At 40.7% G+C, this 27,776-nt stretch overlaps 1 protein-coding gene across 1 annotated transcript; it reads right to left on the reverse strand.

Annotated features, from left to right (window-relative positions):
• Positions 1-2,037: 2,037 nt before the first annotated feature.
• On the reverse strand, positions 2,038-27,392 carry OSGIN2 (oxidative stress induced growth inhibitor family member 2). Its single transcript, XM_040993557.1, has 6 exons — positions 27,293-27,392; positions 20,115-20,266; positions 13,330-13,466; positions 11,956-12,147; positions 7,447-7,538; positions 2,038-3,941 (listed from the first exon to the last, which is right to left on the reverse strand). The coding sequence occupies exons 1-6, from the start codon at positions 27,334-27,336 to the stop codon at positions 2,909-2,911; spliced, it is 1,650 nt and encodes a 549-aa protein (XP_040849491.1). The 5' UTR covers positions 27,337-27,392; the 3' UTR covers positions 2,038-2,908.
• Between the last annotated feature and the right edge of the window lie 384 nt (positions 27,393-27,776).

A 27,776-nucleotide genomic window follows, 5' to 3' on the forward strand; every position in this document is an offset into this window, starting at 1 on the left:
AATATGGGGCCCGGCGCAATGGTGCAAGTGGTTAAGGTCCTCGCTTTGCACGCCTGGGATCCCATATGGGTGCCAGTTCTATCCCAGCAACCCCACTTCCCTTCCAGCTCCCTGACTGTGGCCCGGGAAAGCAGTTGAGGACGGCCTAAAGCTTTGGGACCCTGCACCCGCGTGGGAGACCCAGAAGAGTCTCCTGGCTTCGGATTGGCATAGCATCAGCCGTTGTGCTCACTTGGGGAGTGAATCATCGGAAGGAAGATCTTCCTCTCTGTCTCTCCTCTCTATATCCGCCTTTCCAATAAAAAAATAATAAAAATAAATCTTTTTTAAAAAAAAGAACTGGTAAATATGGGAAAATACAGAAATGTTAGGAATTGTGGCATAGACAGTAATGACTTTGGAGCACAGGAGTGAAACCTGCGAATATTACTTGCAACCCAGAAGAGATACCATTAACTGTTTTGGTAAACAAAAGGCTGTCAGATAAAATTATTCACCAGATTTATTCAGGGTTTTACTGAAGCTTTATTTTCTCTAAAATCTTTATTTTTAAAAGGAAAATGATGATCCAGAGGAATGCTGAGCAAGAGCAGACTGAGACAGATAAGGTTGCCTGTGGTTCTCTTTCTAGAAATCAATTTCGCACTGTTGTTTTTGATTTAGAATGGACATAAAGAAAAACCCCTATTCATTCAGAATTCAAAAACAAGCAAGAGTATTGACTCAAGTGCAGTTATAAGACATAAGACTATTTCAATAAGGTGTGCAAATAGTTTTTGAAAATCACTGTCATAATGGGAAAAGGGATTGCAATTCAAGTTGAACTGAATTAGGTATGCCATTATCAAGAGTCTAAGAATTCTTCTGAAAAAATTTAGTAGAAGCGAATATATTCTAAACCATTATAGTTAAGATAAATTTGATCCTAATTAACTGATCACACAGCATAACAAAGTATATACAAAAATATTGCCTCTTTAGGTCCACTCTCTAAAATTCTATGAAAAATAGAATTGGAGGTTTGATGAATACATTCCAAGATGAAATAACTACCATAATATGACTGTGGACTGACATATTCAACTACAAAGGAGAACTTGAAAAGACTTTCTTATACTGAAACTTCTGGCAATGTATATGAAAATAGAAATTAAGCATACTTAAACACAAATCAGACAATTACAAAGCAACAGGTTAGTCCAACTTTCATTGTGTAAACTACTTTGTCATTTCCTATGATCAAACAATATTACATGTTATGTTGGGTATGTTAACCTTCTATGCAAAATACAAGATCAGTGCCCTTTCAGTACTGCTTTTGCTACATCTTAGGGGGTTTCAAATGATTTTTTTAAAATTAATTTCCTGACTCATAGATCATACAGTAGCATCATTTGTTTCAAGTTGGTTTTTTTTTCATTTTTAAAAATTTCTTCAGTGACACATTGGTCATTCAGTAGCATGTTATTTAATTTCATTTTGTTGTTAATTCTTTTTTCTTCCTGTCTTTAATTTTATTTTGTGGTTTTTAAGGGGATTTATAGTAACTGTGTAATAGACCATCATATCCAGATGTGAAAATACAATGCAGTATGCATCTCTTACTTCTAAATCAAGGATGGACTCCCAATAAAACTGTTAAATATTATCTTTACAACAGGTCGCTGGACTCTCTGCCATTGTCCATACTTACAGTGTCAGTATCCACTTGACCTGCAGAATGATGGACTTCTTACTGTTTATGAGGGACTATGCTATTGTAATGATTTAGGGGAAATCATTGGGGAGAGGGAGGTGGGATTTGGAGAGAGGGGAAGGGAAATCCCATAAAATAATATCATAAAATAATACAAAAATTTAATATTAAAAAAGGAAAGAAAACTTTAATAATCATTTTGGGAATGAAAATTTTAACCCGTATTTTTTATTTTAAGCTCTTAACATTATAAATATCCAAACAGTATTACAATTTCAGAAGTACTTACCATTCTTAGTTTACTTTCAATGATAGAAATGAACTCAATGTTCACACAGAGATAAATAGTTCCATTCACAATTTATTGAATTGCAAAACCAGATTGATGTGGTGTTAATGGTGATCAGAGAAAAAAAGCCTCTGAAAAAATATACTGATTTCTTAGATGTCAAGGCATATACCCACACTGCTGGAATGTTCAACTTACTGTAAGAGTATGAAGTATGTGTCAAAGTTCCAACAATAAAAATATTTTTAGAAGGCTATTATAATTTTTAATAAATATAATTGATAATTTCAAAATAAATAGAACCTGAGTTGTAACCACCTCCTGCCCTTTCGCCATCCCTATCATATATACATTATCTGATTTCCACTTAAGCCAGAGTGTCTCCAACTTAAATGAACATGCATATATAACCCTTGGGGATCTCACTAAAAATGCAGCTTCTGATTCAGGAAGAATGTTGTGGGGCCTGAGCATCTCCATGGCTAACAAGTAACTTATGAAGTGGATGCTGCTGGCCCTGGATCACCTTTTGAACAGCAAAGTGTTCCAATATACAGTGAGGACAATTTCTCATTTAATGACTGCATGGTTTGATAGATTTACTGTGGTAGTATTTCTGAATCAAACAAGAAACAATTCCTGTCCCCAAAATGACCATTAAGAAAGCATACCTTGAGAGAAAGTAATATTTAAGCGAAAGCTTAAAGTACACCAAGTTGGCAGTGTTTGTTTGCCTAACAGTAACATCTTTGATGCATTAATATATAAATCAGAACACCAAGTTATGGTAACTTTGAAAAATGAATTTACTGTATAGCTTGAGGCTTTAGTTAATTCAAGTCCAGACAATTCAAGCCAGTACACTGCAAAACCATTATTAAAATTCTTTAATGGTAAACTGTCCATTTACTTATAAACTTGCTTTAAGAGATCCCATCTCCTCCTCCTTGTTCAACAAATAAATGCTGCTTTTTCTTCTGTCTTGTAGCTAAACAGCGTGTAACACCAAGTGCCCCTCCCTTTAGAAATCGAACAAAATTGTCTCCAACTAAGGGGCCCAGTGCAAAAAGGTTGGCTTCTTTAACACACTCATAGGTATATGCGTCTATTTCCACAGGATTCCCCTTACAGGTGATTGGCTGGCTTGAGTTATGGCCTAGGTAGCATCCTTGCTCCTTTAGAAAGGATAGATTAGGATGAGAACCTATCAACACTACTGCTGCAGACAGCTTAAATATTTTCTTCAATCCAGAGATGCTCTGAAGAATGCATTTCATGTCCGACTTAAAGGAAAGCACATGGTGCTCAGGAAAACTGGTATAATCAGATAAAAGATTGGAGTCTACAGAATATGACTGAGTACACATCAAATGATAGACTTTATGGTATTCAGGATAGAGTTTTTGGGGGAGCTGTTTGAAAATTAAGCTTGGATCAGTTACTCGTCTACGGAATACATGAATCACAGGGATATTATTGTTGTAAGCACACAGCACTGCATCAGCCGCAGTAAGCCCAGAACCTACAATTAACACTGGATCCACTTTGCCACGCAACTTTCCTTTGTTTATGGCGGCTCCAAATTCAGGCATTGAATGAAACACAAAAGGAAAATCTTCCCCTTCAATTTCCAGGTGGGCAGGCGAGTCTAGCGTCCCAGTTGCGAGAGCCACGTTCTCAGCAAAGAGGCAGAAGGGGACATGAGAACCGTCTGCTATCCGCTGATAACCCCTGATCTCCCAGTTTCTTTTGATGAATTTTGACTTTTCTATCTGTAAATGCTTTGTTGAAACATCTCCATCTTGACCATCACTATCATCTTGATCTCTGTAGAGTCTTGATACGGAGGTTATGTAAGTATTCTCTCGGAAATTCTTCTGAAGGCCCATGACCTTTACATAATGTTTATAGTAACGAGCTATTTCCTCAGGCATAACTCGATCTCCTTTTAGGTTCCTGTAAAAGAAATATTCTTTGAGGACAGTACTTTTAGCTCCCATGATTATTACATTATTATTGCATATTCTCCCTGTAGTAAGCTTTTATACATTTTACAAAAAGATTCATTTATTTTATTGGAAAAGCAGATATACAGAGAGGAGGAGAGACAGAACGGAAGATGTTTCGTCCCATGATTCACTCCCAGAGTGGGCCGCAAAGGCTGGAGCTGAGCCGATCTCAAGTCAGGAGCCAGGAGCTCTTCTGGGTCTCCCAGGCAGGTGCAGGGTCCCAAGGCTGTGGGCCATCCTCAACTGCCATCCCAGGCCACAGAGAGCTGGATGGGAAGCAGGGAGCCAGGATTAGAACCAGCGCCCATATGGGATCTCGGTGCGTTCAAGCTGAGGACCTTTACCACTACGCTATCGCGGCAGGCCCGCTTTTATAAATTTTTAACTTGCCCATTTCTAAATTGTCCTAACGCTTTAGAGAGGAGGCCTGGTTTTCTTTTTTAAACAATGTTAATGAGTTAGCTTTATCAGCAGGAGTCCTCTGAGGACAGATGGTGTTTAATGTGTGCTTGTGACTACAGTGACATTCAGTGCCTGCTCCAAAACCTGTTGTTAAATAAATGTATTAAAAAGTGGTAAAAACCAGTTTATGTTTCATGATTGTACTCCACTGAACAACTGTTGAGTTATTACAGGTCTAATCTATGAGAACATGAGTTTTACTGAGTAGCTCTCTATTTCCTAATGACTAAAAGAATGTTCTGTCTTCTACTAATCAAAATTATAATATGCCTAATATATTTAAATATTTTGCTCTTTTTTTTTTTTTTTTTGGACAGGCAGTGTTACAGAGAACAAAATCTTCCATCTGCAGGTTCACTCTCCAAGTGGCTGCACTAGCCAAGAGCTGGGTTAGTCCAACGTCAGAAGCCTGAACTCCATCTGAGTCTCCCCTGTGGGCGGCAGAAGCCAAGCATGTAGACCGTTTTATGCTGCTCTCCCAAGGCGAGTTGGCAGGGAGCAGATTTAGAAGTGAAACCACCAAGACTCAAACCTGCTGCACATTAGGATGTTGGTGTCACAGGCGGTGACTTAATTCACTACGCCACAGTGTTGTCCTTTCACGTGTTTTCCTACTCACACAGAGCTAAAAACATAACCTACTCTTTCTGGAAAAAGCAGTTTAATGCAGCTTTCATTTTAATTTAAGACAATACTGTCTTTAAACCTCTTTGTCCAGGGCCCTACAAAGTGGCCTAGTGGCTGAAGTCCTTGCCTTGCATCTTCCAGGAAATCATACAGGCGCTATTTGTGTCCTGGCTGCTCCTTGGAACCCTGCATCCACATGAGAAGCTCCTGGCTGCTGGCTTCGGATTGGCTCAGCTCTGGCCATTGTGGTCACTTGGGGGGTGAACCAGTGGATACAATATCTTTCTCTCTGAGAATTTGATTTTCCAATAAAAATAAACAAATCTTTAAAACAAACAAAACCAAACCATTTGGCATAATTGATTATAACTTGAAACTGGAAGTTCACAGAATTTTCTCTTTTGAATCTACTGGTTGTATTAAGACATAAATGCTGGGGTCAGCATTGTGGGAGAGCACTGATTAGTGTCACTGCTGTGATAATTTCCACTTAGCTAGCTCGCTGCTACTGGTTGGGGAAAGCAGCACTAGATGGGGGAGACCTAGCTGAAGCTCCTGGTTTCAGCCTGGTTCAGCCCTGGCCACTCTGGCTACAAAGGGCGTGAACCAGTGGATGGAACAGCTCTGTCTCTCCCTCTGGATTTCAAATAAACAAGTAAATCTAAAAGATGTAGAATGTCTATTGTGATTTTTACAGGAAGTCCATGGAATAGTTACTAGTATTATTTCCATAATACACACCAGGAAATTAACTGCTTAAGTTGTTTGTCTAGGGTTTCAATATTAGGATTGAGTTCTAACTATACTTCCTAAGATTTTTTTTTTACATGTTATTTAAAACAATATGTGTAATTAAAAAAATAAATGTTTCTGGCATAAAAATAAAACTTTCCATTTTTCACCAAGAATGTGTTATACAATTTCAATTGCTTACTTATGAGAAACAAAAACGTGTACAGACTGCCTGATTTTTGCAATTTTAGGTTTTAACTGTACTTCCTTTTTTAAATAAAACAAATTTTTGACAGTCTCAGTCCTAGTTACCAATGATGACCTAGATTTTTTCTCCTTAAATCTCTTCAAATTAAGGAAAATTTTCATGAGTTAGCAAGGTTTTGGCTAGCAGGAAATCGAGTAATTATATCTCTGTTTTGTTTTCTTTTTAAAGATTTATTTTTTATTGGAAAGTCAGACATGCAGAGAGGAAGAGAAACAGAAAAGAAGACCTTCCATCTACTCATTCACTCCCCAAGTGGGCACAATGGCAAGAGCTGCACCAATCTGAAGCCAGGAGCCCCACCTGGGCATCCTACGTGGTGCAGGGTACTAAGGCTTTGAGCTGTCCTTGATTGCTTTTCCCAGGCAACAGGGAGGAAGCTGGATGGGACGTGGGGCCACTGGGATTAGAACCGGCACTCATATAGGATCCTGGAGCCTACAAGACAAGAACCTTAGGTGCTAGGCTACTGTGCTGGGCCCTATATCTCTGTTCTAACACGTTATGTAAGTTCCTGTTCTAACTTGTTTCTATTAATACTCAAATTACAGCGCAATCTCTGAACTAGTAACTCTTACCCAAATGCATTTACTTTGCTTAAAATTACAGACCTCCTAATATTGCTTTTTAAATTGTGGGGTTTCTCCCCACCCTCCAAAAAAAAAAGTAAAAAACTCACAAGGTTTAACATTAAATATTTACTTACAATAAAAATCATGTACCATAGTATACTGCACTTTAACTTCTACCCTGAGAGCCAAATGCTACGATAGGCACATGAGGTTTGCATACATGAAGTTACATGTACACTCGTGAACATGCACAAAATGCTGTGTGCACCAGAGAGTGAGCAATGAGAAGTCACAGGAAACCACTCAGTGGTTGGTTTTATAGCATCTCTAAAGAGGAAACTAGATTGTAATTGTTTCAAGGAATCATTTTTATTTGAAAGATATCCATACAACTTCACAAATATTTTGATATTTTCCCGCCATTTCTTTTTCACTACATACCAGAGAATGTCAATGTGGGGCAAGCATCTGGCAGAGCAGTTTTGATGTCGCACGTCGTTTATCAGAATGCCTGGGTTCAAGTCTCGCTGTACTTCTGATTCCAGCCTCCTGCTGACAGGCTCCCAGGGAGACAGCAGGGGATGATGGCTCCAGCTAATGGCCATGCTACACTCTGGGTACACCAAGACTGAGCTCCAGTCTCCTGGCTTCTGCTTGGCCCACTCAAAGATGTTGTAAGCATCAGAGAAGTAAGCCAGTAATGGGAAAGCCTCTCTGTCTCTCCTCTTTGCCCTTCAAATAAATAAAAACAATAAATGTTTTAAAAATGAACAAGAAGAGTTTCAGTTTCTTACCTTCGTTTGCTGGACACCCAATCCTTAAATTTAAGTCCAGGCAGCTCCATCCAATTTCCGAAGCTGATTGTCAACATGGAGCCTTCCATATTCTATTGAAAGTTCAAACAACACAATTTAGTTGTGACACTAATTTTTTTTTTAAGAGCCAAATCTACCTAATGTACAACTATTCGAGCTATAAATACAAATGATTGTATAAATAACCTCCAAAGCTTTATTCCAATAAGCTTTTTTATACCTCAGCCTTTGGTACTATCCATTGTTATGTCTTGTTTCATATAATTATGTATTTATCGTATGAATTTACAGTATCACCATGCCTATACAATATTCATACATTTGGCCCATGATCAACATGAGGCAGACTGCATGTTAAGGGAACAAATCAGTATTTTCATTTTTTAAAATAAATGTTCACTAATTACCAAAGCTCTAGATGTCTTTTCATTTTGAATATCAGTTAACAGATTTTCAAAAACTAGCAACAAAAATCGCCCTCCCCTCCCCTTCCCCCATCAGTATGCTTTTGCAACGCAGGCTGCTTGGCTACGGCAGCATCTCTTCAGAAGGGAGAATTACAAATGGTTGCCTGAGAAACCACCTCAGTGAAGCTAATGCTGCCGTCTGGGAAGAGAGCTCTGCAAGCCCCCTCAACCTGCCTGCTTCTGCTCTGCTCAACTCCAAACAAGAAAACAGCAAGGGCCAAAGGCTCCTAGCCCAAAGACCTCAATCATCTCTTTCAACCAATTCTTTAGACTGTTCTTACATAGCTCAGTATTGCCAATGAAGAATATTATTGTAATAATTGTAACAGAGCACTTGATATATGCTAGGCCCCGTCAGGCATCATATGCGATGGCACATAGAGCACCAGGCAAAGAATTTGGGTTTTGAGTGTAGCCTAACAACGGGATTATGTTGGCTACCAGTTTTTGCACAAGGAGGCAGAGGTCTGACAGGCCCAAGCCAGTCACATGAGCACTGCTGGCCTGGACATGATTGATGCCATGGACACCCAGTATGTATGAGCTCTTAGGGGTGGCAACTCTTCAAATGTTTTGTCAAACTGCTGTTGGGAGATCTAAGCATAGCCACATCTGACTCCACTAGGAGCACACACCGGAAGCATACACTGTATTTCCCCCTGACTTTGTCCCATGAACCCCTTCTTTTGCTGATACTAATCTGCATCCTTTTACAGCAATAAACTATAACTACAACTTTCTTGAACTTGAACTTCCTTATCATAAGCATGCTGATGAAAAGAGTATTAACAAAAGAAAAAGAAAAGGTAAGAAAACTTAATAGATGAATTGGGTCTATGAAACTTAAAGACTTTGCATTGGATACAAATTAACAGTGGCCAGTATCAGCAAAATTGCAATTATGAAGGGAAGAAGTATACGCAAAAGCATGTTTATAAGAATAAAGATTTGGGGCCCGGCATGCTGGCCTAGTGGCTAATGTCCTCGCCTTGAATGCACTGGGATCCCATATGGGCACCAGTTCTAATCCCTGTAGCTCCAGTTCCCATCCAGCTCCCTGCCTGTGGCCTGGGAAAGCAGCTGAGGATGGCCCAATGCTTTGGGACCCTGCACCCGTGTGGGAGACCTGGAGGAGGTTCCTGGCTCCTGGCTCAGGATTGGCATAGCACTGGCCATTGCGGTCACTTGGGGAGTGAATCATCGGACGGAAGGTCTTCCTCTTTCTTCCTCTCTGTATATCTGACTTTGTAATAAAAATAAATAAATCTTAAAAAAAATAAGAATAAAGATTTGATAATTATTTTGAAGTGGGAGAGAAATCAATTGTAACTCTCAGGTTATGTCTTTAATAACTACACGGCAGTGATAAAATTGAAGCCAAGTGATGATAAAGACAGTTTTAGACATACTGAGTCAGAGAAACTAATGACCAGAAGAGCATATCTAGTTGATATAAGATGAAGATCAGTGTGTACTAGGGATTTTGACTGATACTTGATCAGTGTCAACATGCAAGCCATCCAAGAGGATGAGATAAGCCAGAAGCCAGGGAAAGCGGAGAATGAAGAGAAGAATTCCCTTTGAGATAAGTTCTACAGAACCAACTTGAAAAAAGTCTACAAATGTAACTGATGGATAAGAAAGGTAACAGCACTCCCAAATTTTGCAGAGGTCAGTAAAAAGAAATTTTGAACCCCTTTATCAAAAAACTCAATTAGCTACAAACGAGCAAACAAAAAACAATGCCAGTGGAAAACCAGGGACATAAGCTGGCATGAATGAGCTAAATAACTAGAGGCAAAGACACACAGCCTATAGTCCATACAGGCAAGAAGTTGGCTATAAAGCGAAGAACCGATAAGCTGACACCTAATTTTTCTTAAACCTAGAAATAACTTTAGCATGTCTGCATACTGAGCAATTTCTCTGGCACAGAATTGAAGACATAAGAAACAAACAAAACAAAAAAATACAACTACATAATATGGAGTTCTGGATAGGAGAAGTGCTACTCCCCTATTATTAATAGGACAAAAAGCCTAAAGAAACAGCATGAATGGAGATAAACCAAGTTTGAGTACAAAATTGCACAAGTTTACTCTTGTTAGGTTCCATCTTCTTTGTAAAATAAGAACATTTCTAAATACGAAAGACAAAGAGAAAACTAAGAAGAACTTCTTAAAGAAACCAAGAATTATCAAGTAATGTTTAGAGCCCAACTAAGATTACCAAACACTTGCTACAGTTGGGATGATATGTTTTACACTGAAGGTCTGAAAGCTCAATTACAAAAACAGATTAAGTGAGGGATGCCATGGTGACACAACAGCCTAATCCTCTGCCTCTAGCACCGCCATCCCAAGTGGCACCAGTTCTAGTCCTGGCTACTTCTCTTCCAAACCAGTTCCCTGCTTATGGCCTGGGAAAGCTGTGGAAGATGGCCCAAGTCTTCTGGCCCTGCTACTATGTGGGAGATGTGCAGGAGGCTCCTTGCTCTCATCACTGGATTGGCTCAGCTCTAGCCACTGCAGTCACTGGGGGAGTAAACCAGCAGGTGGAAGACCTTTCTGCCTCTACTCTCTGTAAATCTGCCTTTCAAATAGAAATGATAAATCTTTCAAAAAAAAGAGGTAACGTGGATAGTTAGATGAACCAGTTTTTAGGGGGCCAAACATACAACAGAAGGACAATGGACTATGGGAAGAAATTAATGAGTGTGGCTAAATCACCAAAGTTTAGATCCTCTACTAGACAGGTACCATAGCATGGGCCCTGCAGCATGCTTTGGTAAAGTGTGAGAAACAAGGCTAATGCAGCCAAAAGAAAAGAAAGTTGTCATAAAAAAGTACTGTAATTGGGAACTTTAACTTTGTCAACCTCAGTAGTTAATAAAAGATAAGGTTAAGATATAATAAAAAGCACTGATACTTTGGCAGTTACAGCATATTATCATAAAAACTAAAATTTTAAAACGAATTAGACATGTATTTAATCTAGGGATGTCCACTGACATCCTGAAGCAGGCAGTTGGTAAATTATATGTACACAGCTCTTCAGATGTATTAACACTGCTATAGAAATAGCCAACAAAGATTGGTTCTAACATTTGATACTTGGTGTTAAAACCTTCCTGAAACTAAATAATTGAAATTGCACAACAAATGAATACCTATCTCACAGCAGGCACCATTTATTGTGATCACATTAAAAATATTTATTAGCAAATAACCTTGTAATGAGTTACTGGTTTACCCAAATCTTTAGTATCACAGTTTTCTGGTTAAATTTCTACTATGGATTGAACTGTATTCAATCCTAACTTGTGAGTCTAATCCTCAGTGTAATGGTGTTTGAAGATGAGGTCACTGGGAGGTTAATTTAAGCTAGATGAAGTCATGAGGGCAGGCACTTCATCATGGGATTAGTAGCATTGTAAAAACAAGAAGAGAGGTTGTTTTCTCTTTTGTGTGGACACAGTGAGGTGACTGAGAGGAAGGGTGCCCTTACCAGTTTCAGACTTTAATCTCAGACATTCTAACCTCCAGAACCATGAGAAATAACATGTATGTTGTTCAAGTCACCCAATCTACGGGATTATGCTACAGCAGCCAAGCCAACTAACAACTTCTTTTTTTCACAATACATTTTTCCTTTAAGATTTTGAAAATGTACAGAAATAGTAGATACTGGCTTAAAATACTGGGTGAAAATCTGTGTACTCTAAAATGAATATATGATCTTAAATTTTTTTACTATGCAGAGGGATATTACTGATGCTTTAGATATAAATCTCATGATGCTGTGGAGACAGAATTGCCTTTCCAAGAAATGAGTACAGTGAGACTGTCTCAATAATCAATCTAGCTTATTACTACTAGGTAACGCACATGTAAGCAACAAATGCATTAAGACGTGGCCAACATCACACATCACGGTATTATAATAGTTAAGAATCTTACTGGTTGATGAAGATAACATAATAATTTACATATATTAAAATTCCAGGAAAAAATATACTCACGTGCCAAGCTCCACCAGGTGGACCTTTACCAAGAACTAAGTGAGGGATATAATGATGCTGTTCTAATTTCCAATGCAAAATAGATGGGTAATCATACCCAAAGTCAGCATCTGGATGAAGAAGTGTATCAAAAAGTACTGCAACTGGATTGGATGATCGGCCCTCAAGGCCTTCAGACAAGTATTCTAAGTCCTAAATGGAAAACAGAAAAAAAGGTAGAGTTCGGAAAAATTCAGAAGAGTTATCACAATCATAATCATCCAATTCAGCATATTCCAGATAGCATCCTAGGGTATCCAACAGATGTTCCTGGAGTAATCAAATGATATTTTGGAGAGGAGAGCGGCAAATACAGGAAAAGACTGGGCTTCAACAAAGGCAACCAGACCCTCACCTTGGAAAGCTTCAGAGGCCATTACATGCTGATGTTCTATCCTGTAGTTCTGGTGATTAAAAAAGAAAAAATAAAGTGCTTCCTTTTTTTAAAAAAAAGACTTATTTATTTTTATTGAAAGGCGGACATACAGAGAAGAGGAGAGACAGAGAGGAAGATCTTCCGTCTGATAGTTCTCACTCCTCAAGGGACCGCAATGGCTGGAGCTGAGCCAATCCGAAGCCAGGAGCCAGGTCTCCCATGCGGGTGCAGGGTCCAAAGGCTTTGGGCTGTCCTCGACTGCTTTCCCAGACCACAAGCAGGGAGCTGGATGGGAAGTGGGGCCGCGGGACTAGAACCAGCGAGCATATGGGATCCTGGCCGTGCAAGGCAAGGACTTTAACCTCTACACTATCGCGCCAGGCATGATTTAAGATTTATTTATTTTTATTGCAAAGTCAGATATACAGAGAGGAAGAGAGACAAAAAGGAAGATCTTCCATCTGATGATTCATTCCTCAAGTGATAGCAATGGCTGGTGCTGCACCCATCCGAAGCCAGGAGCCAGGAACTTCCTCCAGGTCTCCCACTTGTGTGAGGGTCCCAAAGCTTTGGGCCATCATTGACTGCTTTCCCAGGCCACAAGCAGGGAGCTGGATGGGAAATGGAGCTGCAGGGATTAGAACTGGTGTCCATATGGGATCCTGGGCATGTTCAAGGGGAGAACTTTAACCGTTAGGCCATGCCGCCAGGCCCAAAAAGGAAGCACTTTCAAAAACGAATGTAAGCATTTAGCACCTATTTTAAGATTGCATCAAAAATTACTTCAGAAATCCAGTTCTAATAAATTCAATAAAACAGAACCTAATATACTTATGAATTTAAAAGTGAAAGTTTTACTTAAAATATTTTCAACCAAGAAACAATGTTCATCTAAGTAAAAAATAAATGCATTGTAGCACAAAACATTCCTGCTGAAATTGACATGCAAGAGGCAATACCTGATCAACAATGGAAAGATGTCTTGCTTCTTCTAGCTTACTATGTAATATTGTATTGGGGTGCATTGCTTCTGATGATAAATATGGTCTGTAGCCTGATAACATATAAGAAAGGCATATTCCTGAAGGTCCATTTCCTGTTGAAAAAACACAAGGTGCAAGGGGAAATGTCATGCATCTTTATACTGTTTTCCCCCCCTACTTTGAAGGTAGTTCTTCCCCCTTGTTAATTCTTTCTTCTCTAACCTTTTAAAATCAGATGTTGGATAAGATTCTGATGTTTGTCTTCTCTATTATTTTCTTTTTGGGAGCCTCATCTACTTAAGCCTTCATCTCTCTGTGCTTCAGAAGTAAATTCTCTAAGTAAATTCTCGTTCCGGGAATACATCCCACTTTCCTGTATGTTGCGTCTTCCAGCCAACCTACTAATAATGTAAACACAGTGTGCTCCAAGGTGAACCCCGAGTCCCTTCGTTTAGATGCCCTCTCCTTTAAGCTGTATTCCACTGCAAGTCTAACGTGCAGCAAAATCTCACATTCATTCTGCCTCTAACATTATGCTGTCATCTATATCCAGTCAGTCATCTCTCACTTACATCCTCTCACCTGTAATACTATTATTTACTCACTGGCAAATCTTGTACATACTGCATTCAGATGAGCTTTGGTAACAGTCTGCCTGACATTTCCCTCTACTCTAAAAGCTTTAACTGCTTGTTTCTGGCTATCAAGACTCTCCATGTCCTGATCTCTATTCTTTCAATTCTAGTTCTTTATACAAACACTGCCTTCCTCTACATCCATACACTTTAAACCAAACTGAACTTCTGGTTGAACTCAGCTTTATTACTCTCAATTACGGAGGCTTTTTTTTTTTAAGTCTTGTTAGGTTAGGCAGAGCAGAAAGGACTCCACCACCCTGTGAAAGTCAAGCTGACCCTCCCTTCCAGAAAGGTCTGGAATGCCAAAACACCCTAACCTTGTCAGTTCCCACCATGAGCACCCAGTGCTAAGGGTCAGTCACATGTGCAAACCGAGGAGCTGCTGCCTTCTCCCATTCCCCATGTCTAAGATGTAGACATGGGGCATGAGCTCAGTGCTGTATATGCTGGGCAGCCATTTCCTTCACGCAGTCAGCCTGCATGTGGAAGTGGTCAGGGGCTGTCTCCTGCCCAGGAGCAGTCTGCCAGACTCTCCTCTGATGAATAAAAGCACCTGAAATAAAAATCTGTCTCTCTCTCTCTCTCTCTCTCAGTTGCCACTGAACCTAGCAAGTCTTGAATGCTACATGGGATGCCTTCATCCAATTTGGGAATGTCTTGTATTATTCCTTGCTGCTCTACTTCCAATCTATGCCAGCATATTCTGGATGGCAGTGATAGGGCTCAAGTACTTAAGGACCTGCCACCTACATGGAAAATTCACAATGAGGTTTAGTTCCTTGGCTCTGGTTAGCCTAGCCCTGGTTTTTGTGGGCTTCTGGAGAGTAAAGTGGCATGGAATCAATTAATCAATCTCTCATTCTCGCTTGCTCTCTTGCTCTTTCATATAAATGTAAATTTAAAGAAAAGCACATTTCACTTAAAAAAAATTTTAAACCCAGGCTAAGAAAATGAAGACAGTATTTATAAAGTACATATCTTATAAAGGACATGTATCTTAAGTACACAGAGAACTCTTCAAATACTGCAGGAAGAAAACAATCCAACTAAAACATTGAGCAACAGGGCTGATCACATTCCTAAACAAAGATAATGTAGAGATGGAAAACAATCATACGAAACATTAGACATGATATATTATGAAATTGCAAATTAAAACAAGATATCACTACATACCATAACAATGGTGAAAACCTAAAAAAGATACTACCCCAAGTGCTGACAAGAATGTGGAGCAACAGAAATTCTGATTCATTGCTAGAGGGAATGCAAAATTATACATTCATGTTGAAGCAGTTTAGCAACTTCTTAAAATCTAAATATAATCCTAGCATATGATACTGCAATAAGACTCCTCGGTTTTACCAAATGAGCTAAAAACTTATGTTTCACAGAGACCTTCACAGAATGTTTAGTGCAATTTCATTCATAATTGTCAAAATTGGAAGCAACCAAGATATCCTTCAAAGCGGTGGGTACTATGGATGGGTGTTTGGCGCAGTGTTTAAGTTCCTGCTTGGGACACCTGCATTCCTTATCAGAGTCTCTGGGTTTTGGTCTAGATCCACTTCCAATTCAGCTTCCTGAAAATGTGAATTCTGGGATGCAGCAGGTGAGGGCTCAAGAATGTGGGGGTAGACTGGGATGCTGGCTCAGCTACAACTCTAATAGGCATTTGAGGGATCAGTAAGCAGAGTGAAGATCTCCATCAGGATCCACCTCTCTCTCCCTTGCTGGCTCTCAATTAAATAATTAAAATGTAAAATAAAACAAAACAAAAACAGAACAGAGAACACAGCACATTCATACAATGGAGTATTATTCAGGGATAAAAGGAAATGAGCTTTTGTTGTGCCCAGATTTTGAGATCCCCAGAAATCACCAGGAGTTTGAATCGATCCAAGTGTACAAGGATGGTTTATTCAAGCTCAGTACATCCGAGCCTGGGTTCTTGGTTGACAGCAGACAGCTGGCTGACCAACATCCCTTATAGAGTGTGGCCCCAAACAGCACATTCATAGGGTTTTTATAGGGGCAGTCCACAACAGCTTGAAAAGGGGCAACTCGCAAGAGCCTGCAAGGTGAGGGGAAATACCACACTTTCCCTACCTATGTCAGCTGGACAGCCCATGCCTCCAGCAACTAAGGGAAGCACACATGTAATTACTTGGAGCCACCTGTAAGATAACCAGACTTAAGTGGGCCTTGATTCATAAGAACTGGGGCCCATCAATGCTAAAGGTCACATAGGCCATTTGGCCTGCAAGCTCAGTTTCTTAGCAGCAATGAGCCATGAACAAATGGTTGGGATTTTGATACTGAGGTTCTTCACTATAAAGGCCTGCTATTAAGAGTCCACCTGAAAAGGCCACACACTGTATCAATGAACAAGGAAAAGGCAAAATTAGCAAGACAGTAGGAAGAATCGTGATTGTGGCAAAGAATGTCAGCTAGGGAAGGTACGAGTAGGTAAAACAAAGTTTTGAGGCAATGAAAATTATTTGGTATGTTTCTGTAATGGCAGACACACAACGTTATACATTTATCAAAACCACAGAACTATATACCATGGAGAGAGAACTCCAATATGAGTGACATAATTCAGATAATAACAGCTACTGCTTGTATGTGGGCTGCATCACCTGGCTCTAAGATTTCATGTAATTTGGAGGCTTGGTCCCTAGTATTGTAGTTGAAATCAAAATGGAGTAAACATGGCTTGTTGCTAATGGCAATACTTTTCGCTTTTGTAACTTTTGTTTTACTTGCTTGGCTAACAAACTGTGTGAGCTTGCAGGCCTAGTGGCCAATGAGACCTTTAGTGCTAATAGCCCCAATCCCCATAAGTCAAGGCCCCAGCCTTATTAACTCATAGATAATTCAAGATCGGGGTCTGGTTGTCACAGGTGGCGCCAAGGTTGGAGGCCAGACCTGAGGAGAGCGGACAGGGAATGGCAAGCAGAGATATAAGCAACAATGTGTGAACCTTCCTCACTGACCTTTTGAGCTGTTGTAAATTGTACCTCCCTTGAAGCTGTGTCTAACTGCTACTATAAAAACTTTGTAACTGTACTGCTCAGGACAACACTCCACTAAGGGTTGTTGGTCCTGGCTGGCCAGTTGGTTTGTCAGTCGGTTGTCTTGCCTCTCATTTATAATAAAGCTTTGTTGTGACTGTCCCTGGTGAATGTAACATTCTGTTTTAGTGGTTGAGTGGATGCAACAGTATAGTACTATATTGAGAAACTATGCATCCTTTGAGCATTTTGGCCCATGCAAAATCCTTAGGTCACTGAAGGTGGGGGACATGCCCTTGGTAGGTCAGACTGGTAGTTCATATTTCTTGCAATAGGACTGTTGTAAAATGAGCAATCCTAATTCCTCCTGCTCTAGAACATTTCAGATAAGATCTCCTGCTTCAACACATGCTCCCAGCACTGTAATTTACCTTGATGTGATACAATAGAGTAAGAGGAGAGGGAGAATATGAATATGCCCTCACTGTAGAACTGTATCAGTGACAAGCCCTAGAGAATCCAAGACTGAGCTAAACAAAATTGTTGTAAGGAGCTTATGTCAAGTACTTCATTATGATGACAAAAAAAGCTGACTGAGGCAATAATGCACCAGTACTGACTCATCAACTCACACCAAGATGCCACACAAAGGCAAGGCACTAATTAACAGCAGGGAAATGGGGAATGAAGAAGAGAAGGAAACCAAGAGAATTTTCTGTTGGATTTTTTTGTAAATGTAAATTGTTCTAATAAGTAAAATCTTATTAAAATTAAAACTGACAAATAGAGAAAATTAGAATATGAGAAAAGACCTAAACTTCTCAGAATAAAATGATGGAACACTCAAAACACAATGAACAAAAATGGCAGTGCAAAGAGAAACTAAGGCGCTCTCGGCATCCAAGGGATCTCAGCAGTAATCCCTAAACCTGGGTAAGTAATTCTGTGCAGATGAGATTAGTATCTGGAGATGGGGAGTAGCATCCTGGATGAGGAAGACGAGGCCCCGAAGAACAGAGAACCTCTAGACTCTCAACTGCAGAGAGAGGGAGATGCTGACTACGGAGGATACTTACAAAGTAAATAATACTGTTGGTTCTGAGCTGCCTAACAACCAGGGTACAAGAAATGTGAATGACTTTCAAATGTTAGAAACAGCAAGGAACAGATTCTTTCCATAGCCTCCTGACCAGTAACAAAATTATGCCTGCAGACACCATGATTTTAAATCTGTGCTGATTGACCTACAGAAAAACAACAGAGGGCCAACGAGTTTGTTACACATGCCAAATACATGTGTTAGGGCATCAGTTCTTTATGCCCAGGTGGATGGTGCTATGCCAACAGTAAATGCCCTATATATACTACAATGAGCTACTCAGATTGGGTAAGCAGAGACAAAACAGGGATAGACTTTTTCAGGCAACAGAATGGCAGGCAAAAACAAGTAACAGTAGTTTCTATTCCTCCTACAACCTAGCCAGACAAGAAAGTGTAGTGTCTCCACACATTTTAAAACATTCAAGATGGCCAACCGGCATTGAATGTAAGAGGCAAAATGAAACATGATGTACAGTCACTGAGATCTATCTCAGATGCTGAAAGATTTTTCTACTACAGAACTGTCACCTCTATCAAACTCTCCAGAAGAAATCTGGTATATAATAATATTTAATATTTTTGTTAAATTTTTATTTTGGATTTTTTGAATTTTATGGTACAATTTTGTAGAGACTGGGATTCCTCCCCCATATCCTACCCTTCCGGCAGATTTTCCCTATGTTGCTACAATAGTATAGTCCTTCATAAGGAGTCATGATTCCATCAGTCTGTTATTTAAGTGTGCCCTAACATTGCTGGTACAGACAATGTCAGACAGTTCAGCATCCCACTGTCTACACATTTCCAACAGTTTCACTGGGAGTCCATCTTTGATTTGAAAGTAGGGATGCACATTGCATTGTATCCCCACATCTGGATATAGTAGTCTCTATTACTCCATCACTATACATTCCCATAAATGAGAAGTCACTGAGATAAGATCAACAACCAGTATGAATTAGAACAACAGCAACAAAATTACAGCGCCATGGAATCGAAAAAACGTGCCATTGAATAACCATGCACAGGTGACAAAAAGAAAACACAAAAGTCTCTTGGGTGAAACGATGTCACGGTGTAATCTATGAGTCAGCAATGAATTCAACAAGAGAAAATAAAGTATTTGGAAGAAATGAAAATGAAATCATAAACATCAAAACACTTGGGATGCACGCCCCAAAAAAGTTGAGTCAATTTTCTATGAATTAGTATTCATATAAAACAGTGCTGTCCTTCTCCCTCTCTCCCATATGCCGGAGAACACAGCTTTAACACTCTTCCTACTAACTACATAACCAACTATCAGACACAGGAACTGAGACACCACTATGGCACTTAATGTCCCATGATTTTCTCCTTTGGTTTGTTTTCCCACTTTAGTATTTTCTGACTTGAGTTTGAATATATAAATATAAAATACATGACAAATATTTCAATGCCAGCAATTATAAATTATAATTTGAATATACTAATTATATTAACACCATGATTTTTAATGTTTTATGCCGATTACAAATATATTTTATCCCTATCTTTTGAGGTGACACAAAGGATAAATTATATTATTATTATGGTTAATTACAAATATACTGTAGAGCATTATAATGCTAATTGAGTTCTTACTGGTCACTATTTTGTACATTTCACTCAACTTCTGAGTTCATTTCCCTGTATCTACCTCCAAGTATCAGAGAATGTAAAGTGCAGTGCAGTAATACACACAGAATGCTCAAACATTGGTTATCATCATTACCAGAACACTGGCCACACGGTTAACACAGCTGACAGGCAGTATTCTGAACAATACAGTATCAGTCCTTTAATAGGAAGGCATTGCATTCTAACAGACTCTAACATTAGACAGAACAAATGATCTTTCCAAAGATTTGGTTATTGGCTATTTTAATGTATCACTCAAGAATGCTTTTTACTACTTTATAAGTACAATTCTAGAAATGTACAGAGGATCAAAAGTAATTTTAAGAGAGAAAATGCAATAACTTACCTATTATTACCACAGGCAAAGTCACTGATGAGTCTCCGAGCAATGTTTCTTCAACTAATGGCATCGCTTTAACTTTCTGCCCCAAATTATCTCCAAAATATTGTACTAGGGAACTGAAAATCTCTCCTTCTGTTTCACTGTCGCTATAGTTTCTTGAGGGAAAAAAAAGGAACAACAACAACAAAAACAAGGGATATGTCAATAGTGCCTTTATAAAAATTGGTCTTTACTCAGTTGCTAGTTAGCCCACAGAGAAGAATTTATGATTAATGCTTTCAAATCAGTACTTCAGGTTTTTATCAACCTATACCACTTTCAAGGACAAAAATTTTATATAGCTGCTTATCTCATTAGTATCTAACAGGCAAGTTCCTACTAAATAGTAAGCTGTTTTTATGACCCAAGTTAAAGCAGTGCAGTAGGGATTTCATAATTCTCTGAGATTTCTCCGGAATGGCTCGTTTCCTCTCTCCATTTTTATTGACTAAAAAATGAGTACATTAAATACGATGCATGATCACAAAGCTTAAGGAAAAGTTGAGGCACCTACAGATCATACATTGTGCACTCTGGTATTAGCATGAGGTTCATACATTTTTATTCTCAGAAAATGTATTAAAGTAAGGAGAGATCATAATGTTGATTTCCAATCTCTTTGCCACTGCTTCTCCAAAAACTTAATTTTAGCAAACCTTACATGCACACAAAATAAAGCATTATTCCAGAAATCGTTCCTGTAGGAAAGGGTTACAAAACAAAGAACAGACGGGAAGCGCATTCACAGCAAAACTGAATTTACTTATCACAGAGAGAAATTCATGGGTGCCCAGCCACCAAAATGAGGACAGAAGCAGCAGGTGCCCAGCTTTGCAGCGGCCTGCGTCTTTTATTTTCACAGCACCAAATACATCTGATTACATTTACAAATGCAAAGGTTGTAGTTATATCTTCACAGACAGCAACAGAAAATACAGGTTGCAAATGTTTTGAAATAAAATGTGATTACTGTGGGGAGGAAGGATAAATAAGAGGTATACTGATTATTTTGGAGCAATAATAAAGTCACCAAAAGATATATGGAAATTTTTAATCTTGTGGCAAGTAATTCAACTCAAAGTCCTAAGTTTCACTTTTCTAGTAATTATTTTACAAAATGTTAACTACACTGAACTGGGTGAAAAGCTAGATCCCTTCTTATCAATGGTTTGAAAGCACTCTTATAACAACTGTCTATAATCATCATCCCAAACTATACTATTTGGAGTACACAGATGTTCATTATTTTAATAAATTCACTTCTAAAGTAAGGCCTTTCTAATTATACCCACACTTCATTTATCAGCGTGTGAACACATTTATCTCACTAGCTCAATTTACTATTTTCTCATCTGTATTTGCTTATTTTATCAGTCTGGATTCTGCGAGGCATTTGGTTTGCAAAGTGTAATCTCTCTTAGTTAATAGTAAATGTTAATCACATCTATAAAATCTCTATACAACAATATTAATGACTGTGTTTCGCTAAACAGTAGCACAGCAGCCCATCCAAGCTGACAACTGGTATGCACTGTAATAGGCTCTGTAACAATACTGATTCCATAAGATCTCCTTAAAAACCAAATCCTGGCTGCTCAACCCAATTAATAGTATTACTGTTTGAAAGGTTGCAATTCTTTTCCAATATATGGTAAGCTTTAGCAAAACTTATTTAAGAATGTGAGAGGTTACCTACCAAAGTCCAGGGCTTTCACTGAGGTCAGTATGCGGGGATACACTGAGCTGAGATATCCTGGACTGGCCTGTATCCCAGTCTGATGGTTGGTAGGCATGGCCTAATTTAACAGGCAGCATGTTTTGTAGATCTCAAGCCAATTTCACTTGGTGAAAAAGGGATCTGCCAGATTTACAATGCAGCCAGATAGGGAAAGAATTTTACAGCAGCTCTGAGCTGCTACAAAAACACTGCTAGTTGAGGTATAAAAGTAGGAAGTCAGAATCCCTGATTTCTCATGATATTCAGCAATTGTCATAATATCTAGAAGTGTTAAATATATCTACTAGTGGGTGTGTCTATAATTATTCTTGATACATTTCTGATAGATCATTTTTAAGGATTTATTTTTATTTATTTATTCTTTATTGGAAGGGCAGATATACAGAGAGGAGATACACAGAGAAAGATCGTATGTCTGCTGGTTAACTCCCCAAGTAGCCTCAATGGCCAGAGCTGAGCTAATCTAAAGCCAGGAGCTTCTTCTGGGTCTCCCATGCAGGTGCAGTTTTCCAAGCCTTTGGGCCATCATCCTCCACTGCTTTTCCAGGCCACAAGTAGGGAGCTGGAAGGGAAGGAGAGCAGCTGGGACCTGAACCGGCACCCATACAGGACCCTGGAGCTTACAAGGTGAGGATTTAGCAACTAGGCTATTGCACAGGGCCCTAAACCTGTTATTTCAAGCTAACTCGCTGATCTCTGAAGTGGTAAGTGGAAATAATTGGTCAGTTACTTCAACTTCCATATAACATTCAGAGTTCCATTTACCCTTGGACAGGCAGAGTTCTGAAGAATACAGGCACATTTCCCAAACCGATGAAATCCACCTCCACCCACAGGTATCTAAACTCCTTGGAGGTGGATCCTTTGCTGCTCAGCCCTGGGGAAGAACCAGCCTCACCACCCTTTTTAGGTTAGTTCCAGCTACTGCCTCTGGACAGACACAGGTGCAGCTGCTGTCTGTTTCTTAGCAGCCACACTGGTCAGCCCTGACATTTTTCCAGAGGGTGTGCCCAGGACAGGTTTCTCCGCATGCTCACATATTTGAAAGACACAGAGTGCCTTGGTTCAGTCCAAAAGGCCCCAGGGGTCACAGCTGGACCAGATTGATGCCAGGGGGCTTCTTCCAAGTCTCCCACTTGTGCGCAGGGGCCCAAAGACTTGGGTCATCACCTACTACTTTGTCTAATGCACCATCAGGGAACTGGGTCATAGTGCAACAGCCAGGACAGAAACTGAATTGGTGCCCATTTGGGATGCTGGTGCTGTTAAGCAGTGGCTTTACTTGCTAAGGCACAATGCTGGTTCCCATGTGTCACTCTAAGACACAAGTATTCTGAGAAATAAGTCAGGCAATTTCCTCTTGTGCAAACATCACAGTATACCTACACAAAGCCAGATGACTCTGTCACTGGGCAGTATACTTAAGGGACTACTGTCGCACACGCAGTCCCCATCATTGACCAAATGCCAACATGCAGTGGATACCTGCACTTACGCTTCTTTTAACTTCCCTAAACATGTTTTGTAACTTTAAACATACCTGTTCTAAACTTCAAGTATACTTGTAAACATTTCATTATTTTTCAGATTGTTCATCTCTGGAAATACAGAATTACAATTAATTTTTACATGTTGATCTTTCATCGTTCAATACTGGTAAATTTGTTGGGTCCAGTGATTGTGTGTAAGAGAAAGTGAGAAAGTGTCTCTGTGTTAGACGCTTTGACTCTTGTATAACCCAGGATTCAGGTACAGTACAATTTTTAGACTGTTTAAGTACTCTACCCAATAGCTTATCTAGCTTTGCACAATATTAAGTAAATTGCTTATACTTTAAAAAGTCATAAGTGTAATCTGTGTGGTAAATTATCTGCTGTAAATCTGTATGCTATCTAATAAACTGAAAGTTGTTTCTGACAGATGTGAAAAACCCTAAATCAACAGAAGGGAACAAACAAAAAGTATGAATCAACAATGAAACCACAGCATTCAGTTAACACTAGTCCAAAAATTCAGAACCTAATTAATTTGTGACTGTTAAAAATGTTTTAAAGTAAATTATGCCACACTATGGGACAGCGGTAGCTCTGATTTTAGATTTGCAGTCTGAAGACAATTTATTTTGAGAAATGAAAACTTAACTTTTCCTTTATTGGAGAAACAAACCACAAATCATGCATAACTACACATAAGAAAGAGTAGGGGACTTCAAAAATGTCATGGACAATAGAGTTAAAAGGTAAGTTCATCTTGGTGCAAAAGATGTTGAAATTCATGCACTTCTTTTCCTAAAAAGATTTATTTATTTTCATTGGAAAGTCAGATTTACAGAGAAGCTTTATTCTCCAACTGGCCACAATAGCCAGGGCTGGGCTGATTCAAAGCCAGGAGCCAGGAGCTCCTTCCGGGTCTCCCATGCCAGTGCAGGGTCCCAGGGCTTTCCTCGACTGCCTTCCCAGGCCACAAGCAGGGAGCTAGATGGGAAGTGGAGCTGCTGGGATTAAAACCAGCGCCCATGCGGGATCCCAGTTGATGCAAAGCAAGGACTTTAGCCACTAGGCTATCATGCCGGGCCCTGCACTTTTCTTGTAAATGAATTATTACTTTTTAAAGAATTACTGCAGTAAAACCTGTACTTTATACACATGCAAAAACAGTTACCCTTCTGTCAGACATCAAGTTAAAAGCCTATGTGACACCTATTCTACTTTACTGTTTCTGGAACATTACTGTTTGCTATTTCAAAGCAAGATCAAAAAGACGACACGGGCCTTTTTGGGTAACACTTCTTCCACACCACAGCCCTAGTTCTCTACAGGAAATGCTTCCCTCCCTAACCTGTCAAGTCTTCGGAATCATTGCCGAACTGATACTACCCACTGTAAGGCAGGGTTCTAGAGTCACCAGTGCAGCTGGTGGTACTTTTCATCGTTCAGAACAGTAAGTACGGACAGTCAGAGGCCAGTTTCCTCACAATATCTCACTCTTCAGTTACTGAACAACTTCCAAAATGGAGAGGTTACAACTTGTTTTAAAATCTGTGTTTCTGGGGCTATTGGGGCAGTGTAGCAAGCTAATCCTCAGTCCACAGTGCCAGCATCCTATGTGGGCACTGTCTCATGTCCCAGCTACTCCACTTCCCATCCAGCTCCCTGCTTGTAGCCTGGGAGAGCAGTGGAGGACGGCCCAAGTGTGTGGGCCCTGCACCCGCATAGGAGACTCAGACGAAGCTACAGGCTGCTGGCTTTGGACAGGTTCAGCTCTGGTCACTGAAGTCATTTGGGGGAGTGAACCAGCCAACTTTAGAGCTCTCCTCTAACCCCTTCAAATACAAAATAAATTTTCAAAACAAAAAAAGTGTGTTTTGAATGCAACTATTCAAGGCACAACATTAGTAAATTAGAAACATATTCCAAAAGCAGCTAGCAAGTTCTTTAATTTTTAGACAAAACTGTTTTTACAATGAAAATGGCCTGGGGTTGGCCATCTCCACCTTCAGGGCCTGCATTCCATATGGGCATTGGTTTTAGTCTTAGTTATTCCACCTCCAATCCAGTTCCCTGCTTATGGCCTAGAAAAGTACCACAGGATGGCTCAAGGACTTGGGCCCCTACATCCACGTGGGGGACACAGATGAGGCTCCTGCCTTCTGGCTTCGCATCAGCTCAGCTTCAGCCACTGTCTCCATTTGGGGAGTGAATCAGCAGGCAGAAGATCTCTCTCTTTTCTCTCCTTCTCTTTGTAACTTTGCCTCTCAAATAAAAATAAGTCTTATAAAAAATAAAAGGGAAAAAAAAAAAAAAAGAAAATGTAACAGGCTTCTTTTCTGTCCCTCCAGACAAAGTAGAAGGAGCTGGCAACGTGATGGCTCAACTAGCTGATTCGTAGCCTTGTGTCACCAGCATCCCATATGGGCACTGGTTTGTGTCCCAGCTGCTCCACTTCTGACCCAGCTCTTTGCTTTTGGCCTGGGAAGGCAATGGAGGAGGCCTGGAGCCATAGGGCCCTGCACCCATGTGGGAGATCGGGAGGAAGCTCCTGGCTCCTGATCGGCTCAGCTCCGGCCTTCGTAGCTGTTCGGGGAGTCGATGGAGGATCTTTTTCTGTCTTTCTCTCTGTAAAATCGCCCTTTCCAATAAAAATAAATACAATCTGAAAAGCATTTGGACAGCATTTTCTGAAACCCATGTTAATGTCTCGGGCCTTTTGGCTCAACAGCTTTTCACCAGAAAAGTTTGCTTCCCAAAACTCTCCAACGTCAATGTGATCATTCTCAAACCACCACAAAGCAGTCAACGAAAAAACAAAACAATGAAACTCGGTGCACGTTATAATCCAGAAGCCTAGCACAGGAAAACAATTTCTGGAGTAACATGTATGATCAGGAGACTCATCTAAAGTCAAGAGGGTCGACCAGCAGAACAGGAGGCAGGGGCCTTACCCTCCTTACACAGGTGGATCAAGTGCTCCAGTCTCCTCCGGATTTACAAGGAAGCCTACCTACTCATAAAAGGAAAAACTCGCTGCTTTTGCTAGTATGTACTTCACTACTGCAGTAAATAAGGTCGGTGATGTGTACTAACAGTTATTTTAAAAAGATATACAGTATTTCCAGATAATTCCCACCATAATGTGATACGAAAACATTTGTGGTTTTCACTGATAACAGATGTAACTGAAGGAAATGCTGAGTTTAAAAGTTCAGCGAAAACAATTCTTTTCATGCAAATTCAGGCACTACCTAAATTCTGTCTTTGCACCGCCATGCTAAACTTGTTAATCAGGTTTTTCGTAAGAACTAAGTTTCACACAGCACCATTCTAGAAATTCCCTATGACAGCAAGCCATTAACAGTCTCCACTAAGCTTAGAATTTGAACCCCCTTCCCCAATAGGTATTAAAAAAAATTCATTTCTACTGTCCTTTTGGTCTTTCTCCCTGTTAATGGAAATGCTCACTCTAGAACACATGTTCACTTTTAAGACTAGATATTTTGTATCACCCCTGAAAGCTTCACTGGTGAGTGCAAAATTGTCATTTTTCAAATTTCTGCAACACATTCACATACCATCTTAAGTCAGAACCTATATATAACTAGATCGTTAACACTAGTGCCCTCCCTTCCTTCCACGCAGCTATAAATGTAATAAAAATAAGGGAGAGCCCTTCATGGAACCCTTGCTTTTAAAACTTTGTACTAATTGGCCGTCCCAGCCCGCCGTAACCGACTCGCCCCGGGCCTAGCTGGTCCCGTGACCCGCGCAGACCAGGGAGAGAGGAAAGGGGGACACTGGAGTAGGGTTCCCTGAAGCCAGGAGCCCCACAGCCGGGGAGGCCGAGGCGCACAACCCGGCGGGACGGGCCCCCTGCACGCTCCCCCTCCCGTCCCCGGCGGGGAAGTCACCTGAGATGACCGGCCAGGGAGCAGCGGCAGCACCACACCGGCATGGAGCGATGCGCGAGGGGCGCCCGGCGCAGCCGCCAGGGCCGCCGCCTTGCCGGCGGGGCCGCCTTCCCCGGCGGGGCCGCCTCGCTCTCCCGCGCTCCCCGGGTCTCGGCCCGGAGCTCCGGCCGCCGCGCCTCACCGTGCCCGCGGACGCCCCCCGGCCCGGGCGCGCCCGAGTCCGGCCCCCGGAGCGCGGCTTCCGCTCGTCGGCCGCGGGGAGCCCGGCGCTGGCGGCGGGTGATGTCGGAGGCGGGGCGGGGACGGCGACGGCGACGGCCCGGGCGCGCGGGCTCCTCCTCGCAGGTGCGGCGGCGGCTGACGAGGCCTGCGATTGGTGGCGCGGCGGCCGCGGCGAGGGGCCGGGCCCGATGGAGAGGAGGCTCCGGCGGCGTCGCGTGGACCACTGCGGGGGCCGGGCGGGACCCGTCGGGGCTGGCGAGGC

Source organism: Ochotona curzoniae, unplaced genomic scaffold (assembly GCF_017591425.1).
Source record: "Ochotona curzoniae isolate NIBS_2020 unplaced genomic scaffold, NIBS_Ocur_1.0 contig_1071, whole genome shotgun sequence".
Lineage (NCBI taxonomy): Eukaryota > Metazoa > Chordata > Mammalia > Lagomorpha > Ochotonidae > Ochotona > Ochotona curzoniae.

Excerpts from the sequence above, each read along its gene's own strand:
- OSGIN2 (XM_040993557.1), bottom strand. The coding sequence starts at position 27,336 with ATGCCGGTGTGGTGCTGCCGCTGCTCCCTGGCCGGTCATCTCAG. Across the intron at positions 7,539-11,955 it reads CACCTGGTGGAGCTTGGCAC|AATATGGAAGGCTCCATGTT; the intron begins GTGAGTATATTT and ends AACTTTCAATAG. Across the intron at positions 3,942-7,446 it reads TGGGTGTCCAGCAAACGAAG|GAACCTAAAAGGAGATCGAG; the intron begins GTAAGAAACTGA and ends TTTCTTTTACAG.